Raw genomic sequence first — 26,360 nt, forward strand, 5'->3', positions numbered from 1 at the left:
TGGGCATGGAGGGACAGGCCTTTAATCCTGGTGCTCATGAGGCTGAGGCAGACTGATCTCTGAGTTCCAGGCCGGTCTGTTCTACATAGATGGCTCAGTTCAGCGAGGGCTACATAGAAAAACTCTGTCTCAAAAACAAACAAGCAAACAACAACAAAACATGGAAGAAGCCACAGAGGAGATGGGAAGACTGTCATTACCTGGCATCATCTAAGGAATAAAACAAAGCCATGAAATACAGCCAGGAGCAGCAGTGGGCGCTATGAGTAGCCAGATAATTTTTGCTTACTAGTTTACTTCCATTCTTGGGACTATTTCTCCTCCTCCTCCTTTTTGTTTTTTTGAAACAGGGTTTCTCTGTGTAACCATAGCTTACCTGGACCTTGCTTTGTAGACCAGGCTGGCCTCGAACTCACAGAGATCTACCTGCCTCTGCCTCCCAAGTGCTAGAATTAAAGGCATGCACTACCACCACCCAGCCTCTTTTTTCTTCTTTTTTAAATTAATTTTATTGTTTGTGTGTGTGCAGAGGCAAGGGGACAGTGTTGGATCCCCATGAAGCTGGACATGGATGTTGGGACTAAACTCCTGTCCTCTGCAAGAGCAACAGGTACTCCTACAGGAGAGCCATTCCTCCAGTCTCCATCTTTCCACTCTTCTTAAGCTAGTTCTATTCCTTGTCTAACTTAGAAGGTATGCCTTTTTCTCATCTATTTCTGATAGTTGCCATGATTTTTACCTAACCTATACTCTGTTTTCTCTTAAATGCTAATAAAATTGTTTGGGGTTTCTTTTTGAATCCTTTTCTTAATGAGACTGAGGACGTTACAAGAGAAGCTCTGTTTCCTCCATAACATCTCCAGTCCTGTTCCACTTCTGTGGACCATGTCTGCAACACTGTGCTCAGCTGTGAATGACCCAGGGGCGGCACTCTGCCACAGCCTTCCTGCTCACGGCCTCTCCCTACACACCCACTTAGCTTCTGAAGGCTACTGAGGTTCCTGGACACAACATTCCTAACTCTGAGGGAGGCCTGAATGACCCACACTCCTTGTGACCAGTGTATCTTTCTTGTGTGACATTTCTGTCTCTGCCTCCTTGATAGTGGCTCAGCTATACAGGCCAGAGCTGAGTCGGAAACCCTGCAGAATATGAACCACATTATCAAAGTATCACCAGCTCCCCAGGGTCTTGGCAACTTACCTGATGGACTGGAGCCCAGTTAACAGTGCAAAGGACACGCCACAGTACAGCAGAAGGCTCAGTGCCCAGTGTGCACCATGCTCATTCGGTAAATACATACACATGAGTCTGGTGCAGCTGTGGCATGGCCCAGGCCTGGGCTCCCCGTGATTCCCGTGCCTGGGACACACTGCAAGGTCTCTGGACCCTGAGGGCGCTCCCTCAGGCATGAGCCATGTCATGCCTGCCCAGTTTCCTCAAGATTATCACATTCTCATGCCAGGTTCATCCTATTTTAACCCAAGCTAAACAGATCAGTAGTTTCCAAGGAATCCATGGTCCAGAGCACCAGCTGGGAGGGTCAGCTCCCCAATGTGCAGGCTGAGGGACACTCAGTGACAATCTGTGGGCCTGTAGGAAGCTGGCTAAAGTCTCTACTTCCTGCCACTGCCTGATGTCCTTTCCGGAGCCCAAGAATGTAATTACTAGCAACAAATGATTGCTGGTGAGCAGGCAGCATGTTGTCAGACTGTGTTAGTGGTTCCCGTGTGCTGACTTAGCACTACAGGGCTCTGAGGGACCCTCTCCTTGGGCCTTCTCCCTAGTCATGACCGGCCACAGAGTTGTCCACAGAGGCTCATCTGAACTAAGTTCCCATTTTAAAGGAAAATGTGTATGGGTAGGAGTCATGTCATACCTAGTTCACAGGAAGAGGCATTTTCCAGCTTTCAAGGAACTTGTCTTGGGACCTATAGTTTACAAAAGGAGGTTGGACACAGCATTATTTTCAAATACAGAGATCAAAAATGAAAATAGCAGGTTTGGTCAAACATTCAAACTGCTATCTACTCGCTCAGAAATCACACACTGGTCACTACTATCACGTTTCCTCGACCTACCTCAACAACCAGGCACCTCCCCCCGCCCCCCACCTTAGAAAGTGCAAACTGCATGTATCTCACTTTCCTCCCTTAGGATGAGAATGGGCAGATATGTCATATCCATTGAGAACCTACAATGGTGTCTAGTACAAGATAGCACAGCTTGACCAAGGCTACTGGTGCCAAGCCCCAGTGTGCACAGCTTGGTCACTCTCATTTCCTCCCTTGACCCTGGCTGCACTGCCTGCCTGGCGCACACAGACACAACTCATCAGGCAGCCCATTCTTCTGCCTGCAAATGCACCCTTGGTCTGTCCCCAGTACTGTATGCCAATTGCTGAGGTCAGTAGATGCTTGTTCTTTGCTTCCAATCAAAGGCAGCCTGTCCACCAAGGCTGGTGAAGCTCAGTGAACGCAGCCTTCGGTTTCCTAGGTACAAGCCTCACTACTGGCCCCAATAGGGCTGCAATGTCAGACAATATTCATCTCAGCTGGCCACAGACTGACAGAGCCTCCGAACTTTGTTTTACCACCCCAGTGAGTGAGGAGCACGAGGGAAAAAACACAGGTCCCCTTGTTCTCTTCAAAGTGGGATTCTGGCTTTAAGCAGTTGCAGCTGTTTGCAGCTTCCATCCCGGAGTTACAGCAGGAGGCTGCCTCTGGCAGGGGGTGGGGTGTCCCAGCAGAGGAGGGACCACCCCCACAGGGCCTTCCTGGGAAGAAAAGCAGAGAGCAGAACTGCTAGGGTAAACCTGAAGGGCAAGGAGGGACAGCCAGGTCTGATTGGCTTGGGTTAGAATTGTTCAGGACAATTACTTGTAGATAATAAGACGCGGGACCCAAAGAGAGAAAGGCAATTGTTTAAAGCTATGGATACAAAGAAACAAGACTTGCCAGCAAAGCTCTTTCCTAAATTTGTTGACTTTGACCAAAGACAGCCAAAAAGAACTGGGAGGGACATCTGCCTCTTTGAGCTGCTCCCGGAGCCCCAGAACCTAGCGGGCCTTCCCAAGGCCGTGCCTGGAGTCCCCTGCCTGTTGGGCCCTGCGGGCAGTCTGATCGTTGTCCCCCACCCCTATTGGCCGGAGTTAGCAGTTCAGTGTGAACAAGGCAGAATGCACCCTGTATCAAATATTTGTTCCAACGGTGTGGAAAAAAACTTAAAAAATAAAGCACTGCTGAATGTAGGAGGAGGCTTGATGGGAGGAGGTTGCTGCAAGGGGCAGCTAGGGAGGACAGATGGTGGCTGAAACTCCTCAAGGGATAAGGGTGGGTGGGGCCTTACAGAGTGCGAGAGGCCTGTGCGGGGGCACACAGGATGGCAAGGGCAGGAGGCACCGGGGTACATGCGCAACTGCGTAGGCCCCCCGGGCCGCCGCAGAGAGCGTGAGGGCTCGCAGAGCTGGCTACTCCCGCAGCCAAAGCATCGCTTGCCTGGGTCCCCGGGAGGGCAGAGCCCGTACGCAGCGGCGCGCGCTCGCTCCCGCGCCTGGGCGCCGGAGACGCCCTGGGGCGCGCGCCTCACTTCCGGTAGGCAGTGATTGGCTGCGCAGCGCGAGCCCTGCCCTGCCGGCCAATAGGCGGCGCGGTGCAGGAGGGGGCGGGGCGCGGGCGCAGCCTGGACACCGCCCGCGGGCCTGCCCGACTCCCGCCGGCCGCCGGCGCCATGTGACCGCGCCGCCGCCCTCCGCGCGCCCGGCCCGCCCGCCCGCCGCGCTCCCGCGGCCCGGCGCAGCCCCAGGCCGCCGAGGGACGGCGGGGCCGGCGCCATGGCCGAGCGGGGCCGCCTCGGCCTGCCTGGCGCCCCCGGAGCGCTCAACACCCCGGTGCCCATGAACCTGTTCGCCACCTGGGAGGTGGACGGCTCCAGCCCCAGCTGCGTGCCCAGGTACGCCCCCGCGCAGCGCTTTGTCCGCGCGCACCTGCCCGCGGGCCGGGACCCCGGGACCTCGCGCCCCCGAGCGCGCGCGGGCGAGAGCAAGGCGAGGGCCGGGGCGGGGCAGCGGGCCTGTGGCAAGCCGGGCCAGGGCTCTGCCCGCACCTTGACACCTGCGTCCCGGGCGGGGCTGCGCGGCGGACCTCATGCGATCCAGCTCTCCGCTGGTGCCACAGCTGTCCTCCCGCGTGCAGCGGTACTGTCACACCCCAGAGGCCTGGGCCCGAGGCTCACGGGACACGCCACTATTGCCTCTCCCTACGGCCCGCGGGTCAGGTCTGCGGTCTTTTCACCTGTCGGCCTTGTGTTGGGCGCTGTGGAGAGAGCTCCTGAGTCCGTTCTACTCTTTGCTTGGAGCTGTTAATTTTGCGGTGGCACAAGCCTGGCCTCTCTCCCCCTGGGTAGGAGACCTCCTCCTGGTCCCATGGAAAGGGTTAGAGGGGATTTACCCACCGGACTGACGCTGTGTGGACCCATCTCTCTGTGGACCTACAGCTTCCCATTCTACTGCCCAGCTTGAAACTTTTTGTGATTTCTTCTTTACTAGGATCCTAACAGGAGGAGCCTCAGCTAGTGAGGGAAAAGAGGAACTCTAGAACCAGGATGAGGGCTCTGCAGGCTTTCCTCTGGGGAGACCGGGAGAGTGGGCTTATCACCAAAGAGCCTTCCAGGCAGGGAACCTGGACAGTGTGCCCCGGAGAGGATCTGAGTAGAGAGATGCTGGGAAGCTGAGGTACTTCCCTGCAGGTGAACTCCAGGTTGGCCTGTGCTCGCTCTGCTGCACTCTTTGAGCAGGCCTCTGAGTGTACTGTTGCGGTACTCTACAGAAGCTTAGCCCTTTCAGAGCACAAGTACTCTGCGTCCGGCTGCGCTTTTGGGAAAGGAAGGATGGGTGCTGAACCAATTCCTAGACCTGTGGGCCATTTGTAGGACTGAGTCCTGAGGGTCAGCATTTGCCTTACTGGGAGCATCTCTCAGGCCCCTAAAAGTGGAGGGGATGCTGGACCCCCCATTCTAATTCTGTCTCTCTACATCATTGCCCTGAGCACCCCACTTCACACTGGCCCTTGTATTCTTTTAGATGCTCCTGAGTTCCCTAAATGAGATCCAAGAGAGTCTTAGTCTCTCTCTCTCTTGTCTCATTCTCATTCCCTCCTCTCTTCCCCTTTTCTTCCTTTTTTTGACACTGAATCTCATTATGTTGCTGAGGATGTTCTTGAACTCCTATGCTCTTGTGATCCACCCCTCCAACACACACACACACAGACACACTTCAGCTTCTCTTAAGTTAGAACTTCAGATACAGGCACATCTCCACACTTACCTAAGACTGACCCTTAAACCTGGGAAGGAAGGGGGCAGAGACCATCTTACTTTTTCTTTAAAGGTGGATTGTGTGTGTTTGTGTGTTTGTTTGTTGAGACAGGGCTCGCCGTGTAGTGGTGGGCGGCCTTGAATTTGTCCAGGGTGGCCTTACCACTGGATGTGCCTGCATCTGTCTCTCTGTGTACAGGGATCAGAGGCATGATCCATCTTGCCTCTTCTGGTCTCCATTCTTGCAGAACCTAGAAGACCCTCTTTCTACAGGAAAAGGCAGGGTGAGCGAAAGCTGGCTTAAGACAGGCTTGCACACAGGGAAAGATGATATTTCTGGGGTGAGTAGCAGCAGGTGCTGGGGTGCTCTGGGCTTTGGTGTGAACAGAGGCCTATGGCGTGAATGAGGGCCTCAGTCAGGTGGAGCAGCTGTTCAGCGTGTGACAGTGTGCAGCCTCCTACAGTGCTGCCTGTCCTCTGTCCTGAGTGCTGCGTCCTGCCCTGCTCTGCTGCGCTGTGCGGCACCGTCAGCACGCTGTACCTCTGACCACCTGCTGTGCAGTGCCGCTCTCCCGGCACTATCTGCAGATGGGATCAGGATGGTGTTCCTGCGTTCTCTTCACTCTTCACTGCTGGCTTTGCTCAAGTCTTTACTGGGCTGTATCTGTGCTGGTGGCTGCTGCATTGCTGCTGCATAGTACTCCTCAGAATGATGATACCCGGACCTTTGTTGAGGGAAATTACAAATCTGCCATGCCAGCGAAGAAGAGGTTGTCTTGTCTGTCTCCTGTGGCCTGCCTGTCCCTGTGGCAGGCAGGACTGCCTTGACCATGTTTTGTCAAGTAGGAGGCTTTAGGGGTGTGGGTGTGTGTTCCCATAGTGTTACTATTCCGCTGCTTCCCGAAACAGTTGTACCAGCTCCAGCTCCCAGCACCAGGGTGAGAATCCTCACTGCCTTGCATTCTTGCCAAGCTGGTGGGTGTGAAACACTGTTGTGGCTTTAGTTTGCATTTCTCTGATTATGAATCTAGACCATTGGTACTTCCTTGTTAGTGAAATTCCTATTCATGTCTTTCGCCAATTTTTCTTCCTTCTTTTCTCCTACTTGAGTCTCAGCATTTTTTTTTTTATATAAAGGATAGTAATCTTTTCCCACATAAAACTGTTGAAATGCCCCTTCTCAATTACGTGTGTCCCTCAGGGTTGGCCTGGAGTGAGGGGGTGTGGAAATGGGAGTGGTATCTATCCCCTCACTTTTTCAGTTCTCCTTCCTTACTCCCTTGTAAGAATGAATTTTAGACTGTGGATTCTTTGCAATTTGGAGCTGTGGTTTGGTAACTGTTGTCACAGGGCTCACGGAGGACCTGTGTCCCTGGTAGCAGCAGCAGAGGGGAGATGGTATGGCAGCTTTGTAGGAGAGCTCCAGTTTAAGGTGGGGTCCAGTCTTCCCCAGTGGTTCTGGGCAGTGTGGTAGATTTCCCTTGGACTCTCCTTGGAGATGGGTAGAGTGGAGGGTCTCCCCGTGTGCTGTTGCATTTTTGAAGTGGAGGCTGGCTCCTGGTGTTTACTGGGAAGGGTCTCCTCATCACGTTGAGTCCTTCATGCAGTGGAAATAGATGCTCATTGCCAGTGTTTCTGCTCTGGGTTTGCACCCTTCTTCGTGAGTGTGCTCTGTGATTTCACTGGACACGCTGTGCTGCCCTGACTGGCCTCCAAACTACTGAGCTCAAGTGACCCTCTTGCCTCAGCTTTTTGAATGGCTGGGATCACAGATGTGACTGTGTGCCCAGCTCCAGTATTTTGGGGTGAGCAAGAGTTTTGATTTTGTGAAAGCCGAGGGTTTTATTTGCGTCTGTGTTCTGTCTTAGAAAACTCAAGGTTATGAATGTGCTTTATGTCTGGCTTTGCCTTCAACTGGGCTGATTGTGACTGTGGCATCAGACAGGCTCTGAAAGGCTATGCAATCCTCTGAGCTCCACTAAGCTGCATGTGTGTCAGAGACCGGCCCCAAGCTTCTTGTCAGGCGTGTGCCTTGCCTTGCTGAGGTCTGTGATGCATCCTGAGGAATGTGTGGCTTCTGCTGACAACCCATGTGTCTGTGTCAGACTCATCCCTTCCTTCATACTGCGGATGGCATGGTGAAAGACATCCTCCTTGTTGCTCCAGTTGAAGGTGAGGGCACAGTCCTCCCTCTCCCCGGGGTCCCGGACAGTGTGTCGAACGTTCCTCAGGCTCTCCCCAGGGATGGGTGGGGTCAAGGGCATTTCCATGTGCTGATCAGACATGTAGAAACTGGGTGTTCTACCGTAAGCTGAATATCAGGCATAGAACTTATATGGGTTGATGTGGGTCCTGCCTTAACAGCCATTTTAACTTTTTTCCCCCCTTTTCTAGACAAGGTTTTTCAGTGTAGCCCTGGCTGTCCTGGAACTCACTCTGTAGACCAGGCTTATCTCAAACTCGAGACTGAAGGCGTGTGCCATCACAGCCTCGCTACTTTTTATGTAGCTCAGGCTGGTTTCTACCTTGTCCTTGTTTTGCCTCAACGTCCTAAGTGTTTGGGTTATAGAAATGAGTCTTGGTATCCAGTGTTGTGATCATTGAGAGATCTGTTGTAGTTTTTTAAGAGACAGTTGGGAAAGTAAAGAGTCTCGTTCTATTATAGGTGAATATGACTTTTCAAAACATTGTCGTTCCTTGGAATAGTGTGATGGCTCAGTAGGTAAAGGAGCTAAGCCTGGTGACCCGAGTTCCATCTGGGACACACACTGTATCAAGGAGAAAAACACAGTTGCCCTCTTACCTCCACATGCTCTTTGTGGTACATGCTCTATGCCAGAAGTAAACTTACAAACCTTTATCTGTGGTGGCTGTGACCTATGCTCCCTTGAATACAGCCCCCAACTTTGGTTTGGGATTTTTTTAAGTTTTGTTTTTGTGATGGGTATTGTATACTGGGCCTTACCTTCATGAGGCAGGTACCCTTCTACTGAACTGTTCCCCCAGCCCTGATGATTTTTTCCCTTTGCCTTGTTGTGTGGCAAGTTGGGTGATTGTGTTTTCTTTTTTTTTTTTTTTTTAATTTAGAATTTATTTATTTTTTAGGATTAAAATCATCACTATTCTTGGAGGTGGGGGTGTCCCAGCATGAAAGCTGGAAAGATGGCTCAGCTCATCCAGAGGACCTGAGTTCAATTCCCAGCAACCATTTGGTGACTCACAACCATTTATGTTTTCTGGTGCCCTCTTCTGGCATGCAGGTGTACATGCAGATAGAGCATTCATATCCATAAAAATAAGTAAATAAAAATCCCAATGTGGGTATATTGTGATGCCTTTTGTGTGTTGGTCTTTAGACTGACCTATGGCTCAAGAGTAAAGTACCTTGAGGTAACTCACAATAACTTAAGTAGACTTGCAGCCTCCTGGACGAGAGATACATTGCTTTTATTTTTGAGACAAAGTCTTGTGATGTGGCCCAGACTGGCCTGGAACCTGAGCTCCTCCTGCAGTACCCCTATGGGGTTACAGCTGTGCACCACTATGCCTGGTCTTTCCTGTAGGAAGTTTAACGTCTGAGTTCTAGAGCCCTCTTTCTTCTTTCAGTTTTGGAAAATTGTATTTTTTTCTGGGAAGTTTTGTACTTCATCTAGATTTTTCAGATGTATTGACATGAAGTTGTTTATGATAGTTTGTTGCTTTTCTGCCTGTGTATGGATCTATAATTACATTTCCTTTCAATCTTTCAATTCTGTTTTTTTGAGACAGGATTTCACTCTGTAGCCCTGGCTGGCCTGGAACTTGCTATGAAGGTTAGGCTGGCCTTGAACTCACAGATATCTGCCTGCTTCTGCCTTCCAAGTTCTGGGATTAAAGATGTACACCACCATGCCTGACTCCTCTTAATTCTTAATATTATTTGTACATGTGGTGTGCACTCCTGATCCATCTCACCCAAGGCTCTGCTGGCTTTAAAAGTGATCATGGGTTTTGTGTTTCCTACCTCTTGTAGTTTCAGATCCCGTCTTCCCCTTCCCTTCCTTTTCCTCCTCCTGCTGGGGACAGGGCTGTGCATGTTAGGCAAGCACTCTACTTACTGAGGTACACCCCAGCCCGCCCGCCCTTTCTCCTTCCCTCCCTCCCTCCCTCCCTCCCTTCCTTCCTTCCTTCCTTCTTTTCCTTTTGAGATAGGGTTTTAGCCTTGACTGCCCTGGAACTCACTCTGTAGACTAGTGTGGCCTCAAACTCACAAAATCTGCCTCGCATGTGCCACCACTGCTGGCTCCTCTTTTCATATAAGTATTTGTAGGTATAAATTTTTCTTGAAGTAATGCTTTAGTTGTATTCATAAGCTTTTAGGTACAACATCTCTGAGATTGAAGTATTTACAGTGTTTTTGTTACTCCCAATTTAAGCTTATACAGTATTTTTAAGTGTCTTAGTATCCAAACATCTATTTTTTATAGTTTTTTTTTGTTTGTTTTTTTGTCTAGTTGTCTTCTCTTTTTTTGTTACTAATTTCTAGTCTGTTTAAGCCACATTCATGAAATGGGTCAATTTGACACCAATCTCTTAAAGTGCTTTGGAATTTGCTTTATGGCTCAGGATGTGGTCAGCTTTCATGGGTGGGTGGTTTGTCTACGCTGGAGGTGAGTGTGTATCTGGCAGCTGATAGGCATGGCTTGTTGTGTATCCATTGGGACAAGCTTGGTTACAATTGTTACAATCCTCAAATCTGTTTGCTTCTGGGCTACTCTGGAAATGAATTAAAATTTAACCTGAGAAAACATTTTCTATTTCTCTGTCAGGTTTTGTGCTACACATTTTTGAAGTGTGTTGTCATAAAACTGCACATGTAAGGAATAGAATGCTTTCTAGGTGTGAACTCCCCCCACCCCCACCCTGAGACAGGGTTACTCTGTGTAGCCGTGGCTGTCCTGGACTGGCTTTGTAGACCAGACTGGTCTTGACCTTGCAGAGATCTGCCTGCCTCTGCCTCCCTGAGTGCTGGGATTACAGGTGTGCACTACTGCATCTGGCTTGTAAGTTTTTTAGTTATGTTTTGTTTGTGTGTTGATTTCTCTTAGGTTGTAGAATTGTTTTGGGTAGTAGAATTCGCCTGTTAATTTTTAAGTGCTATCTTTTTATTGTGCGTGTGTTTGAGTGCACCTTGGTACACGTGTGAAATCAGGGGAGAGCTTGCAGGGGTCGGTTTTCTCCTCCCACCTGTGGGCTGAGGGAGTGAACCTGGGCCTTCGGGCTTAGTGGCAAGCATCTTTACCAGCTTATGCACCGTTTAAAAAGTTGATGCTCAACTTTTAAAACAAAACAGAGCAAAACCCAAACTATTCTTCTTTTCTCTCTTTCTTGTTTTGAGACAGGGCTTCATGTATCTCAGGCTGGCCTAGAACTCACTATATAGCAGTGAGCCTTTAACTTCTGAGCCTCCTTCCTTCACATGCCAGGTGCGGGGATCTCAGGCAAGTGCTACCACACCTGATTTCTGTGTTGCTGGTGTCCAGACTCAGTGTTATGCATGCTAGGCGCACACTCTACCAACTGAGCTACATCTCCAGCCAATAACCACCCTTTTTCTCTTTTCTTTTTATCTGAGACAAGGTTTCTCCCTGCACTGGAAGGACATCCCGAGGCTTTCCTCTGGGGAGGAGCTGCTAACCATGAGGTGCTTTTATATTCAGTGGTGACTAGTCTCTGTCCCCCACCCCGCCCCGCCCCGCCCCGCCCCCTCAGGGCCTGGTGCTTGCTCCAGGGGCAGCATGTCCCTCAGGGCAGAGGTTCTGGTATTGCTGTGCAGGAGTCGGCTGTTGTCAAGCCATGACTCACTGGAGGGAGGGAGGTTAAGGTGGCTTTGTGGCGGCTCCTTGTGACAGCTTGTCCGATGATGTGTCCCGGCATATGGTTCTTTGGTGCTGGTCTCAGTGGGGTGGTTGGACTTTGTGGATTGGTGCTTTTCTTTAAAAAGAAGGAGGTTCTCCGCCCTTTTCTCCATGATTGTTGCATCTCTTCTGCATCTCCACTTACTTCCACAGTCCTGGATAGACATGTGGACAGGCCAGCCTTTTCCACTAGACATTCCACGTTAGCAGAGTCCAAAGGTGTGATGGACAGCAAGCTGTGTGCCTGTTAGGCGATTGCCTGTTGTGTCCATATGCTGGTGTAGCCCTTCCAGACTGACTCCTCTGCTCCCTCCTTGCTACAGGCTCAGCTCCCTGCATTGGTACCATGTCTGTTTTACCATGTCCAGTCCAGGTCTGGTCTAAGTAAGTGACCAAGGTGACATGCTAAAGAATATGGATTTTACTTTGAGTAATGGGAATAATCTAGATTATTTTGAAGGTTTGTTTGGAACGTAGTGCTGCTTGAGAGCCTGACTTGATACAAGTTTAGCTGGAGTGGGTTTGAAGTGGGCAGAGGAGCAGTGTGTGGAGTTGGAGAGGGGCTGTGTTGGAGGAGGGGTGCTGAGGAAGGCATTGTAGAGGCTGACTTTGGTTGACTAGCCTGTGTGTCCTGCAATTGCTTTTGTCAGGGCTGTGCACACACATACTGAGTTGGCACCAAAGTGAGCAGTGCAGTCGGCAGCTTCAGCCAGGACAGTATAAAGCTGGCCAGTGCCTTTGGAAGATGTCCTGCTGGTCAGAGAGTGCCTGGAGGCCAGAGGCTCTCTTGTGCTGAGAGGAGGCTTGACTGGGTCTGGCCACAGGACTGCCCACTGGCGCCCTGTTCACCTTTGAGATAGAGCCTGTGTCCTTCTGCTCCTCAGAGCTCCTCTGTTGAGGGCAGGTATACGTGACCTGAATGTGCTCTGTGTCTTCAGGACTGTCCCCAGCCCCAGTCACCTTAAATCTGAGGTACGCCCTGGCCAGGTCTGGCAGGGAAGCGTTGGCTGAGAAAACCTGCCGTGGTCTAGGCTTCCATGAGTGTCCAGATGGACTGACATGGACTCCTTGTTCACCCAGCAGCTAGAATGTTGCTGTGTGGCCTTGGTCAAGGTCTGCTAGGGCCCCATGATTGCTTGTATGCTACTCTGACCGTTCTTTCCTTATCCTGCAGTGGGTCTGCCATTCCTTCAGCTCAGGCCTGGCTCTGAACTCCTATTGGCTTTTTTTCCTCACTTTTGGGGTGTGGTGGGGTGCTCCTTTAATCCCTGCTCTTGGAGATAGAGGCAGGAAGGTCTTTGTAGGTTCAAGGCCAGCCTGGACTACATGAGGAATCCCAGGACAGCCAGGGCTATATAGGGAGAGCTTTCTGAGAGAGAGAGAAAAAAAAAAAGAATAGTTTTTTTTAACATTTCTTTATTGTGTATGTGTGTATATATGTGTGTACGTGTACAGGGAGCTTATGTGGACGTGAGAAGAAAAGGTTTGTCAGTTCTCTCTATTGTGCAGGTCCTGAGGATCAAACTCAGGACACGAGGCTTAGCAGCAGCTGCCTTTTCCCCCAGAGCCATCTTAGTACCCTGAACTTCCTTTGTTGTTGTTATTTTGTTGTGTGGATAGGTGTTTGGCCTGAATGTCTGTCTGTGCACGCAGTACTCCTATGGGCCCAAAGAGGGCATCGGAACTCCTGGAACTGGAGTTACAGACAGTTGTGAACCTTCATGTGGGTGCTGGGGATAGAACCTGGGTCCTCTGGAAGAAATATTCTTAAGTGTTCTTAAGTGCGGCCACCTTGCTCCAGGCCCTGAACTTCCTGTTTTAACCACCAGTTGCCTCCCTTCAGTGTGACTGATGGGTCGCCACTCTGAGAAACTAAAGAGAGAACAACGCAGAAGTCGCCACGCCCTAACGGCGCTCTCTCCCTTCCAGCTGTGGCAGCTGGGAAAGCAGCTTGGCTTGAGTTTATAAATGCAAGAATGGGTGAGTGCAGGAACAGGGGCAGCTTGTTTGTCGGTGTGTGTGCAGAAACAGTGGAGGGAGCAGATTTAGAGGACAGCAGATGGTTGGGAGATGCTGGATCTGGGGTCACTTGTAGCAATAGGCCACATAGTACCTTGAGTGTTGTTATTAGAAGCAAGGACCATGGTGCCTGGGCTGGGTTGGACAGGGCAGGACGCCAGCATTTGCCAGGGAACTGTCCTTTGAAGCCTGATGGGGAGCTAAGAAGCCGTGCTCATTGGAAGGAACAGTGGGATGGTAGGGACAGTTGGGAGGGCTGGGGCAACTCCCCTGCACGACTCCTCCACCAGGCCTGGTTTTGCAGAGTCTCCCTGGTGATAGTGTAAAGACCAGAGCTAGCATCTGCTCACTTGTAGTGTCCTGCATAGTTACGCCTGAGTGGTCTGGGGTGGGGATAGGAGCTCTGACTAACATTGGGGTGAGATCTGAGACTATCTGCTGGACTAGGGCGGGGTTTGATGCCTCTGTTCTGATTGCTCCCGTGCACACACCCAGAGAGCAGGGGAGATGGGCTAGCCAGGACAGCTGCTGGATACACTTTGGTATACTCATCTCTGTTATGTCCTGGGAGCATTTAGATGTTTAATTGGCAAGAGGATATCCAGAGATGGAAAGCTAGGCCCTCACAGGCTCAGGCCCTTGACTGTAAAAGTTCTTTTTCCGGGTCCTCCCTGTGACTTGAGAGGCAGCCTGTGCAGTCATCCTCACTTTTCTTCACATTTTGCTTCCTGGAAAATAGCTTTTCCCCTGAGAAAGGATAGTAGTACCCCCAGGAGAATACTCACTACCTCCCAAGGGCTTCCCAGGTCTGTATGTGTCTCAGGACACCCCTATCTGGTGTAGAAGGTCCATCCGCCCTTATGGGATATGTGTCTTGGCCCTGTCACCAATCTACAGCGGTGGACAGGCTGCTTGGAGGCTGAAGCAGGGGATGGCAGGCCAATAGGAACAGCTGCACCACCAGCTGGGGAATGCTGTGCTCACTGCTCAGGGATACCAGGAGGGGCTCTGCTCCAGGGTCATCAAAACTGCACATGCTCTGCACTTAAAATAGAAGCCCAGGCTGCCTTGCTAAGAGAGATGTGCTCTGTTCGGGGCTGCCTGTGAGGACGGTGGTTCTGCTTCCTCCTCCAGCTTGGTGGGGTGAGCACTTTCCTTTGGACGGTGAATTGTCCTCAGTGCAGGGAAGACAGTATAAATAGGTAAACCAATAAAATTGGTTTTGCTCAGATTTTTTTTTAAAGTATGTCTGACTGAGTATAGGAATGCCTCCTGATTTCCTTTTTAGCATCTTCTAGTTGCTTTAAGGATAATGAATGGAGAAGGGCATCATTGCTTTCACTGATGTGAGGCTGGCTTGAGGCACCATTGGATGCACAGTCATGCAGGTGGGAACTTCAGGCGTCACTTCAATTTTCTCCACCTGCATTCTCACGGGGCAGAGGGGAGAGAGTAAGACAGAAGCTGCCCTTGGTCTGCCTGAGCTGCTGGTGCTGCTGGACCATCAGTAGCCCTGGTTGGCTGTGATTGGTACTTAGCAAGGTGTGCCAATCAAAATGTCAGCTACTGACATTTTTTATTCTTTTTTGCAGCTCTGTTTATTTCATATGAACATAGCTTGTCTGTTCTAGTTTAAGCATTTTTCCCTTTTCTGCTCAATCCCCTCCTGGATGGAAGCTTGGTCACTCCCCTTGAGGCCTGCACCCAGCATCGAGCCCAGTTCCAGCCATCTGTTGGGCTGCATAGTCCATCCTCTGAGCTCTGGAGTCCAGCTGTTTATGTGCAGTTGTTTTCTGCATCCCCACAGACTGTGCTTTAGAAGTGTGGTCATTGTTCTCCAAAGCACAGGTGGCTCTGCCAGCTGACTGTGTGAATGTGAGACTCTTGGCTCTGTGGACATAATTACAGTGAGTGGGAAGCCCTAATGTGTTATCAGCCTACCTCATTCAGGATTTGCTTATGTGGCCTGAGTAGAGGTTTTGAGGAGGCAGCTGGGCATTGGAGCCTTCCTGAAGGGAAGCCCAGACATTTGCTGTCTGGATGAATCCTGCTTAGTGTTTGTAACAGCTGAGGTGAGAGGTGCAGAGGGGCAAAGGGTCCAGCAGAGCCCTGACTGATTGTGAGCTCTCTGGTGTTTTCCAAACATGGATACCTTCTACATGAGGCGTCACAGCTCAGCCGAAGCAGGAGCAGGGGTAAGCATTGGCCTGTGTTTTCTCCCAGGTGGCCCTGGAGTCTGAGCATGTTGGGTGGATTCGGTGTGTGAGTCCTCAGCTGCAGTGATCCACCCCACCCAGCAACTTGGCCCTCCTCCTGCATCTCAGGGGAAGCAGTTCTGATTTTTATTTTTCTGGTCTTTCAAGACAAGGTTTCTCTGTGTAGCCCTGGCTGTCCTGGAACTCACTCTGTAGACCACGCTGGACCTGAACTCAGGATGCACCTGCCTCTGCCTCCTGAGTGCTAGGATCACAGGCATGTGCCTCCTCACTCAGCTGCAGTTGATTCTTAACAATGTCCATCTAAATCCAAGACAATCTCCTGGTCCAACAAAACCATTCCCCTTATTTTCAGGGGTGTCTGCAGTGTGTGCACCATTCTGTTGCCTTCTGACCCATTTCCACACCCCAACTGTGGGCAGGGCAGCATTGCAGTTCCTTACCTCTGCTGATCCATGATCCTTCGCAAACAACTGGAAGACACACACCTGGCCTCCCTTGCTCTCAAGGCTTTTAGTTTGCTTCTCAACCCCCTACTGGTACTCTTGAGGGTCACCTCTTACCCCAGGCACCTTCACGTTCACTCTTGCAATCAGAAAGCTGGAGTCACCACACCTGTGTCCTCTAGAGGTGCCTCGTCTCCAGTAGGTGCTGGGTCAGTCTGCCTCATTGGAGGTATTCCTCTATGGCACCACATTGGTAGCTACGGGGTAGAACAGTGCTCTGCAGTGAACTGAGAGGGCTGGTTAGGCCCTGTGGAAACTGTCATCATGAGTCTATAATGTCCTGCCCCCACTGCCGCGCCAGCCAACTGTGGAGCTGTTGTTGAAACAGCCTGGGGCGCACCTGGGACAGGCAGTTTGGGATGACTCCTTAGAGAGCTGAGCGTTTGAGTTAGTCAGTCCCCTTGGTGAGGAGAATTTGAGAACAGCCGTTTAAGGGTTTAAAGGGCAGAAGGGTTTATTTTGCTCAGTTTCAGAGGTCTAGTCCTTGGTAACTGAGAGGGCAGTTTAGAGCACCGCTGTTTACCTCTTGGCAGACAGGAAGCAAAGAGCTTGCCTGTGCTGCAGGCTCCCTCCTTTTCCTTTCCTAGTCCACCCGCTTCCAGCTCTGTGGTGCTTCCCACACTCTGCATGTGTCTTTCTGTCCCCAATACCCTCATAGTACCCCGGGAGGTAGAGTAGTCCCTTAGGTGTTTTCCCAAGCCCAGTCAGATGATGATGGAGACTAGCTGCCACAAGTTTGAAGACACAGGAAACAGTGTCCATCTGTGCCTACCCAGAAGGCAGCCCGTTCTCTTTGTTTGATTGTTTTTGAGACAGGCTGTCACTTAGTACAGTCTGGCTTGGAACTGCATATATAGTGGAGCTTGGCCTTGAACTCCTGGTGGTCCTAAGTACTGGGATTACAGATGTGTAACACACCTGGCTTGTCCACTGTTGCCACTGCTCACCCTCTGTCCTGTGAGGGGCAGGAGGTAAAAGGTGTTGGCACTTAAGTCTAGAAGTGTAGATGTTCCCAGGGTTGGTGGCTCCCAGACTCATGCCTTTCTGGTTGGAGACATTTTTGTGGCTGAGATTTCACACCTTAGCACAGCTGCCTGCTGTGTGAGGCCAGCTGACTTGTAGGAGGTCTGCACCACAGCCTGCCCAACAGCTTAGATCCCTGCACCAGATGAGCACCGCCACCAAGGACATGACCGACCCGGGCACTCAGCATCGTCCCTGAAGGGCTGCTCCCATCAGGCCCTTGCCTGCCTGGGCACTATATAGAGTGCTAGCCTGTGGCGGTTGTGGGGGACTTTGAGGTGACCGTGGCTTTGGACCTGGCCCTCACCGAGTCTTGCCTGTCTTCCTCTGCTATGGCCACTTGCAGGGCAGGGCTCCCTCCATTGTGTCCTATAGCAGGGCTCTGCACTTCCTCTTCCTTCCTGGGATGTGTCTTCTGTTCCTCTGCAGTACCTTCCAAAAGATGGGCCCCTGTGGGCAGCTGCGTGCTGAGGTCCCGGAGCCTGGCTTCCCCACATAACCCTAGGAAGCCTGGTGAGGAGGACTAGAAGGAAGAATGCTATGCCCATGTTAACTGTCACTGTGACATACTTAATAGAAACATCTTTAAACATCAAGTTTCAGGAAGTTGTGGGGACGTGGAACATAAAGGCAGAAGGGCGTTGTAGAAGAAAACTACTCACTTTGCGAATGGCAAGAGGCAGAAAGAGACAGGAAAGGGCCAGAGCCAGAGTCCAGATGGACTCTCAGGAGGACCTCTTTCCTCCAACCATGCTTTACCTTCCAGAGTTCCATCATCTTCCAGTTTTGATCAGGGCCCTCATGACTTAGCAGTTCCTGGAAACACCTTCATGGACACACCAGAGCTGCGCTCTAATCATTGTTCAGGCATCTCAATCCAGTCAACATTCAGGGCTGTCTCAGCCTTACAGTGGCATGCATGTGTGTGACATAGGAGATAGGTGCAGAGCAGAGAAACCCTTCTGTCATCTGTCAGGTGCACAGCACACCTGCACACCTGTACTTCCAGGTTGTGGTAAAAGAACGGGGAGGTCCCTGAACTGAAGAACCAGTCCCTGCCTCCCTCTGTACTACCCCCCTTAATAGGGCAGGCTTCTCATGGGGTGAGGTGGGCATGTAGAGACCCAGTGGTTGGATGATCTCTGGCCACTGACCCTTGCCTTTGAGAGTAGCTGCCCCACCCTTAGGGCTGGCCAGCGGGGACATTAAAAAAACACTCCTGAACTTTTCTCCTTATTAACCACCAGGCGCCCATGTTCAGATAAGCTCCGGGCACTGTGGAGAAAAGTGAATGAGCCAGTGAGGACTGGCAGCTGTCCCAGGCCACACAGGTGTGTTTCTGACTTGAGGTTAGCAGGTGCTCAGGGTGAAGTGAATGAGCTCATAGTCTCTCGTAGAGCGGACACTCCACCCCCAGGAGTGTCACACCACGCCTGTTAACAGGAAACCGCCCCTCAGATGCTCACTGCGGTGAGGATGGGCACAGGAGTAGGCACTACCCTGCCTGGCCTCTGGGGTGCTGGCATGTGGCATTTCTCTGCCTGCAGCGCATGAGAGACAAATGGCCAACTGCCACCACAGATCCAGCTCCCACGTGGACAGGCATGCATGAGGGGGCTGTGCTTAGAACAAAAGGGCCTTCAATTTTTTTCTGCAACAAACACACGGTCAGCAGGTTTGGGGCCCAGATTTAGTCCTTTGTGAAGCAGAGGTCATAGCCTCTGTGTGCCATCACATGCCTGAAGGAGAGGGGCGGCAGTCATTGTTCCTAGAGGGCTGCCAAGGTGTTTTCCTCACTGGGTAGTGCAGAATGACAGTTGTCACCCGCTCTCTTTAGTGACGTTGCCTGGCTATACTTTGATGGAGGGGGTTCGGTCATGGCTGCATAGAGAGCATATTATGTAAAGTGTCTCCTGGTAAGAGTCCAGGAAGTGGGGAGTGAGGGCTAAGTAAGACTGGCCAGTCATAGACACAGAGGGAGAGCAGCAGAGGGGCTGCTGAGTCACTGCCCCTTGGCTGTCCTGTGGGACTTTGCAGCGATGGCAGGGATGTGGAGAGACAGTCCTATCTGCACGATGCCTTGTCTAGAGCTGTCCTGCTGCCTGCAGTCCTCTTCCTGGTCGGTGGATTCGCATGCGCTTAGTGTTTACAGACCCAAGCGCTCGTCTGGAAGCTGGGGCCGTGGGCAGAACATTTAGATCACAGCAATAAGTGTGAATCTACACGCCACCTGCGCCGACCAGCCGCTGAGGAGATGGTCCTCCCTGCCTTGTCCCCTCGTTTCTCTACCTGATTTGGTCTTCTCCAGGTCTTCTTCTCCACAATGAGGTCACCTGAGGCATCGTTCCCTTACCTACACCGAGGTGGCCACATGTCTGAGGGATTTGGTCCTTCACCACTGGGAAGCTGCTGTCTGAGGATCAGCCTAGGTGTTTGCTCCCTGAGACTTGCACACTGAGAATAGCTCTGGAGCCTGCTTGTGCCATTCTGTCCCACTGCCTGCCTCATTTTCAAGGGTCAGTGGCCAGGCCGCTGCATACCCTATATTTAGCCTTCTCAAAGGACTGAGAAACGAAGTTCTGGTCACTAGGCTTCATCTACTCTGATACTAGGTTCTCAATACCCCTGTGGGTGTGCTTGCCTCTTCCTGGGCATGTCTGTGACAGACGGCCAGTCTCCCCTTAAGGCCTCTGTCCATTGTCTTCTGTCACTATTACTGGACAGTGGAGCCCCAGGGAGAGCAGGAGATCTGACTGCAGTGGTGTGGAACCCCAGGTCAGAATCCTGTCTGGGACAGACTGGGGGTTGGGGGGGAGAGGGGCCATCCAGAGGATGGGGAGGCCATAGGAATCTGGGGTGGTCTCTGGTGCTCAGGAAACTGTTCAGGCCTGTGGAACCTTTTGTTTCAAGGTCAAGACAAAGCAACTTGAGCAAGAGATGAGAAGAGGGCCTACAGGGCCAAGATGGAGTTTCTAGCTGTTCTTGCTTGGTCAGCAGCCAAGGAGACCCTAGCTTTCAGATTCCCAGAGGAGCCATGCTGGGTGCCTGGGCACAGAGGACGTCTGATCCCCGTGTGGTGCAAGCAAACTGTGAGTCTTCATCAGTAAGAGGGATAGATGAGAAGAGGTAAGAGGCTCAGGCACACACACCAGGAACTTGGCAATGAGTGTGCCTTTGTCACTGCTCCGCCCAGGTGCAGGTAGGCTCCCAAGCCTTATGGACTACGGAGTATTACCTTGGCCCTTTTCTGCCAGCCCTACACCCCATCCCAAATGGGGTCTCCTGACTCTTTAATGGGTGGACGGCTCACTGAGAGTCCTGCCCCTGACTTTGGGTGTGTCTTCTCTCTCAGCAATTATACTTTTGTGTCTCGAGCTTGCCAGTGGGGTGTGTATGTGTGTGTACACACCCTATACTGCCTCATGAGTGAGAGTGTAGTGAGTGGAAGCTCTGTGTCCCTATACTCAGGTGAGTGAGAGTGTGTGGGTGGGTAAGAGCCTCATTTCTTGTGTGGCTGTAGAGCTCTGTGAAGGGAAGGCAACTGTAGGCTAATCCTTTTCACAAGAGGCTGGTTTTCTTTGTAAAGATTTTCATTTATAAGCATGTGTGTATGTCTGTGAATATGTGTGTCATGTGTGCATGCAGGTGTTCAGAGAGGCCACAGGACAGCATCGGATCCACTGGAGCTGGAGCTCCAGGCAATTGTGAACCCCTTGAAGTGGTACTTGTGGTAAAGTCAAGCACTCTAGAAGAGAAGTTCATGTTCTTAACTAGTGAGCTGCTCCAGCCCCACAGAAGACGCTCATTGATGCTGAAGCCAAGCCCTTGTGCACTGTTGGTGCGAGTGTAAACTAGCAAGGTAGCCACTGTGCAAGACAGTGTGCAGATGCCTCTGAAATTAAGCTTAAAATTACCCTTGGATTTGGCAATTTCACTTTCTTTTAAAAAATAAAATAAAATAAAATAAAACAGGGCTGGGAGATAACTGCCCACTTGTGTCATAGCCAAGAGGCAAAATGGCTCACGTGCCACAGACAGATGACAGAATGAGTGTGGGGCATCTACACCACACCCAACATGCCATCACATACACATCTTGGTTCAGCATGAGGACAGTCTAACCCAAAGGTGAGCTCCAGATGCAGGGAGAAACCATGTCTCTGAATATAAGGTGGAAAATAGTCAAAAACAGCTGATGTTGGCCTCTGGGCTCCCTGTGCCTGTGAACACACACATGAACACATATACACATACACCACACAGTAAACAACAACAAAAACAATACTACCTGGACATGGTGGCACACATCTTTATCTCAGCACTGGGGCAGAGCAGGCTGATCTCTGTGTGTGCAAGGCCAGCCTGGTCTACAAAGAGAGTTCTAGGCCAGCCAGGGTGGCATGAGACCCTGCCTAAAAACAAAACAAATGCCAGACACAGCATTGTCAGTAAGTGTGAACACTTTGATAGTTTTTTAGAAAAAGTGAGAATTATCAGTTGAGCATCCATAAACCAAAGTCTGAAATTTTGAAAACGTTTTGAGCATTATGATGCCTCAGGTGGAAAAGTCTACTCCTGACCTCATGCGGTGGTTCTCGTAAAGGTGTAGGCACGCCTTACGTCATGGTATGTGCTGAAAGGATCCGAGCCCCATTCCCCAGGTGCCAGTACGCGCGCACATGTGGGGTGTGTAAATATTCTGGATCACTTGGCCATAGATAGCCATTTCAGGCAAGGGAAACTGAAATTGTTCTCAGCAATGGACCCCTAGAGTAGAAACCTGAAGAAATGAAGCTGAGGTTGGAGGAGGTGTGGAGGGCCACGCTGTGGTGGTAGGAAGTACACAGCCTCCAATGAAGAGCAGTGGACATCACCAGCTCACACGGAGGGATCCCAGTGCCAGGCTGGACCCTGCAGGGCTCAGCACAGTCCAGATGGTACAAGGGCAACCGGCTGGCGATGTGTGCACATGGATGGCTTGATGCACTGTATGTCTCTTACGCGCAGTATTCACGGGAGTTGGGGCTGCTGATTGAAGAAAAGTATTTGGTGAGGTTTGAATGTGTCTTTAAGACTGTAGAAGTAGGTCCAATGAGATGGCTAAGTGGGTGTGAGGACCTCCTGCCAGGCCTGCTGACCTGGGTGCAGTCTCGGGGACCTGTGTGCTGGAAGGAGAGACCTGACCTAGCCAGTTTTTCTTGGATCCATATGTGGCATATGTATGTTCCCCCATAGAGAAATAAAAATTTTAATTTAATTTTATGTATATTTGTCTTATTCTGTATGGGTATGTGCATGTGAGTACAAGTTCCTGCAGAGGCCAGAAATTGTCAGCTGTCCTGGAGCTCAGCTTACGTTTACAAGCCTCCCTGTGTGGGTGCCAGGAACCAAATTCAGGTCCTCTGCAAGAGCACTGACCCATCTCTCCAGCCTCTATTTAAAAAAAGAACAGGGCTGGAGAGTTGGCTCTGTGGTTAAAAGCACTGGCTGCTCTCCCAGGGGGCCCAGGTTCAATTCCTAGCACCCACATGGCAGCTCACAACTGTCTGTAACTTCAGTTTGAGGTGATCCAACACCCTCACATAGACATACATATAGGCAAAACAATGCACATAAAATAAAAATAAAATATTAAAAAAGAGGAACATAGCAGTAAGTAAGAAACTCATATAGTTTGTTATTTAATTTCTTTCAAAGTTTGTAGGTCTTCACCATCCAGTATGTACAGCTCAGTGTCAGTTGAGCTCTGCATCTGTGAATGTGGAGATGGGAGAGTTCTGTCTCTGCAGAGTTCCAGGCACTGTTGCGTCGCCACACGGTTCTCCAGGCAGACACCGGAAGTAGTGTGCTTGAGGCAGAAGAGAGAGCTGTGTAAAGTGGGTTTTGGTTTATTTATTTGTGTGTGCCGCAGTGTATGCACGTGTTTAGTGGTGCATACACCTGTGCACTGGGAGGTCGGAAGGGGGCATCAGCTTTTGCCAGGTGAGAGCCACAGGCTTGGTTATGCATATGCTGGAGCTGAACTCTAGTCCTTACAGTTATGTACCACATGCTCTTAACCACCAAGCCGTCTCTCTGGTTCTTATCGAAACTACCTGGATGCACCGGGCAGTGCAGTGAGACACTAAATCAGACAGCTGGCTTCAAACTCAAGAGATCCCCCTGCAGACAGCCAGACAGGATGAAGCATGACTGTAAACAGGTACTCAAGAGACTGAGGCAGGAGGTTGACACTTAGGCAGCTCTGATGTTTTGCATCAGTAGAAAGTAAAAAAAAAAAAAAAAAAGGCTGAGGGCATAGTTCAATGGTAGACCGATTACCCAACATGCCCTAGGTTAGAATGCACACAGAAGAAAAAGATTTCTGGGAGAAATGTCAGGTATGAAGCAGAGAAACAAAGACTTGGGGTTATTAAGAGTAGCTTGTCTCTAAATGCAGTTTGATTTCATAAAATCCTACACACTTGTTCAGTCCTAGCAAGCTAGTTCTAGAATATTTATGAAATAGACATACAGCTTTCCAAACAGGTTGGTCTGTGTGGCTGAGGGAGTTTCTGTGTTTTTAATGTGTTAGGTGAAAGCTATAGGTGGAAGCTTAAAGCAGTCCTCACCCTCATGAGTTTCCAGGGCACCGGCAGATTCACTGTCTGCTGAGGTACTTCCTGGGTCATTGCCCATTTTTCCCCACACCTGGCAGAAAAAGCAGTGGCTGCAGGTTCCTTACAGTTCCCCCTGTAAGATCCCACCTTCTTGACCTCCTGGGAATGTACCTCAGAAGTTAGGACTTCAGCATGAATTTGGGGAGAAAACAAACATTCCTTTACCTAATGAGTGTTACCACAGCCTTGCCAGCAGTCAGGTGCTTTCCTGAGATGGTCCAGTGTAGCAAGCTCCAGCCCAGCCAGCAATGGATTGTGCCTCATGCATAGGTAGCATGCCTGCCCAGTCACGGTGGTCTAGGGCCACAGCGTTGCTGTAATGGAAGCCCCAAAGCAAAGCTCTGAGTGAGCTGTGTTTTCTTCTTTGGTATGTGATGGGGCAGGTGTCTCTGGTGCAGGGCTGGTCATGTGGCTCTTCATTCTTCGTGCTGGCTTCTGCTTCTGGGTTGTGTCCTTGCAGAAGGGAGTGAGCAAGGGGCCTGCCACCAAAAAGCCACCTGGGTCAGCTGTGCTTAGGTCTCCCCGGAGCTGACTTGTTCATGCTGTTCACTAGCTTACCACAGGGGGGGGGGGACGTCGTTATCAGCCATCGAGCTGGCAGCCCACAGAGTGTGTGTAGAGTGGAGGTGCAGAGACACCACCTCCTCAGGCCAGCGGGGAGCGCAGGAGCTAGGGTGATCTTCCCATCCTGCTGAGAGCACCTGCTGGCTCGCTCGCGCTAGTGCATCTGCTCTGCCTCTGCTGCCTCACACTACTCCCAAAACCAAACAACGCTCTGCGGGATCGGGCCGAGCTCTTTCTGTTTTGTTTTTTTGAGACAGGAGACAGGATCTCACACTGTGGTCCAGTCTGACCCTGAACTCTGCTCTGAGCTGGGTTGTTTGTTTGTTTTTGTTTTAACATGCATACGTGAACTTTTTTCCATTCATGTTTTCTGCAGATGCACATAGAGGCTAGAGGTTATGTTGGGTGTCTTTCATGATCATTCTTCCTTCATCGTACATACTCAGGCAGGGTGTCTCATTTGAACCCAGAGCTCACCAGTTTGGCTACTCTGCCTAGCTTATTTGCTCCCCAAATCCCTTGTCTCTGCTTCCAGAACACCGTGGCTGTCACTCCCATTGGCACTGCATGAGCCCTGGGATCCAGGTGACATCTCTCCAGCTCCCGTGCTGGTTCTTTAGTTCCAGGCTTTGACTGGATACAGTGAAGAGGAGGTTGTAATCTTGCTGCTTGGCAGATTGCCTTTGGTGTGAACCGGATCCTCCTGTCAGTGGGATCACAACTTGTGACAGCATTGCCGTTAAAGTGCATGTCTCCTCACGGACACAGCCTTCTCTCAGGAATGCCCTTACTCCTAAGTGTATTAGCAACTGATGGACACAGTGCTACCCTCCTGATTCTGGGCATTGTTGTCATGATGACCCAGAGGTGCTCTGTCTCTGTAGTTAACCATAACTGATTTTTTTTTTAATTTTATTTTTTTTATCAGTTACATTTTATTAACTCTGTATCCCAGCCGTGTCCCGATCCCTCATTCCCTCCCAGTCCCTCCCTCCCTCCCTCCCTCATCTCCACCGTGCCCCTTTCCAAGTCCACTGATAGGGGCGACCTCCTCCCCATTCATCTGATCCTGTTTTATCAGGTATCTTCAGGACTGGCTGCAAAGCCCTCCTCTGTGGCCTAACAGGACTGCTCCTCCCTTCGGGGGTGGGGAGACCAAAGAGCCAGTCATCGAGTTCCTGTTAGAAATAGTCCCTGTTCCCCTCACTTTGGGAAACCAATTGGTTACTGAGCTACCACAGGCTACATCTGAGTGGAGGTTCTAGGTTATATCCATACATGGTCCTTGGTTGAATGTCAGTCTCAGAAAAGACCCTGTGCCCAGATATATTTGGTCCTTGTGGAGCTCCTATCCTTTCCCCATCAGACTAACTCCCCTTCTTTCTTATGATTCCCTGTACTCTGCCAAAGGTTTGAACCATAACTGATTTGCAAGTTCTTTTTAAAAACATACTTAAAACTTTTTTTTTTCATTTTATGTGTGTGGTGTTTAGCTCTTGTGTACACCTGTGCACCACCCACATGCATAGCTGGTGCCCAGGGAGTCCAGAAGAGTGTCAGATCCCCTAAACTGGAGATACAGATGGTCCGCAAGCCACCGCGTTGTGCGAGCAACAAGTACTCTTACCCGCTGACCGAGCCCCTTGCCTGCGATTTCTTAGTGGTTTTGGAAAGGAGACCCATGTTGTTAAATAGATGTTCTGTGAATGTTCACGTGTGTCTTTGTGTGACCTGAGACTCATTTTCCTGGCTAACCTCCAAAGCTTGGCTGTGCTGAGAGCTGTGTGTGGCTTCGTGGAAACTTACAGACTGATATCCAGAGTTCCAGTTGCTCTGCCTCCTGGCCAGTGCTGGGTGTTGGTGGTTTTGCTCTTTGTGAGTAGCTCTGGTGTGCTTTCTGCTTGTACTTACATCACGAGTGAGTGATGTCAGCTCCGGGTGAGTAGTGCCGGTCCCCTTCCTGTGAGTCTTTCCAGGTGAAGCAGCTGTTCAAACACTTTGCTCACCTAATTAATTACTTTGTATTTTGTGTATTATGGGTATGTTTTTCTGTGCACCACATGTGTGCCTTGTGCCTAAGTATGCCCAAAGAGTGTATCGGAGCCCTTGAAGTCAGTGTTGTAGAGGGTTGTCAGCTGTCATGTGGGTGCTGGGGATCACACG

The 26,360-nt window shown here is 50.6% G+C and overlaps 1 protein-coding gene across 7 annotated transcripts in view; it reads left to right on the forward strand.

Moving 5' to 3' along the window:
• Positions 1 to 3,703: 3,703 nt before the first annotated feature.
• The window catches only part of Pacs2 (phosphofurin acidic cluster sorting protein 2), a 55,429-nt gene continuing 32,772 nt past the window's right edge, over positions 3,704 to 26,360 (forward strand). For 5 of the 7 annotated variants that reach the window (XM_021655241.2, XM_021655242.2, XM_021655245.2 and 2 more), the window contains exon 1: positions 3,705 to 3,951. In XM_021655241.2, coding sequence (XP_021510916.1) covers positions 3,833 to 3,951 — 119 coding nt within the window. In that variant the 5' untranslated portion in view covers positions 3,705 to 3,832. Of the gene's footprint in view, positions 3,952 to 26,360 lie in introns of all 7 variants that reach the window. The other 2 variants (XM_060388278.1, XM_021655244.2) reach the window with 2 other exon arrangements.

Source organism: Meriones unguiculatus, chromosome 7 (assembly GCF_030254825.1).
Source record: "Meriones unguiculatus strain TT.TT164.6M chromosome 7, Bangor_MerUng_6.1, whole genome shotgun sequence".
Lineage (NCBI taxonomy): Eukaryota > Metazoa > Chordata > Mammalia > Rodentia > Muridae > Meriones > Meriones unguiculatus.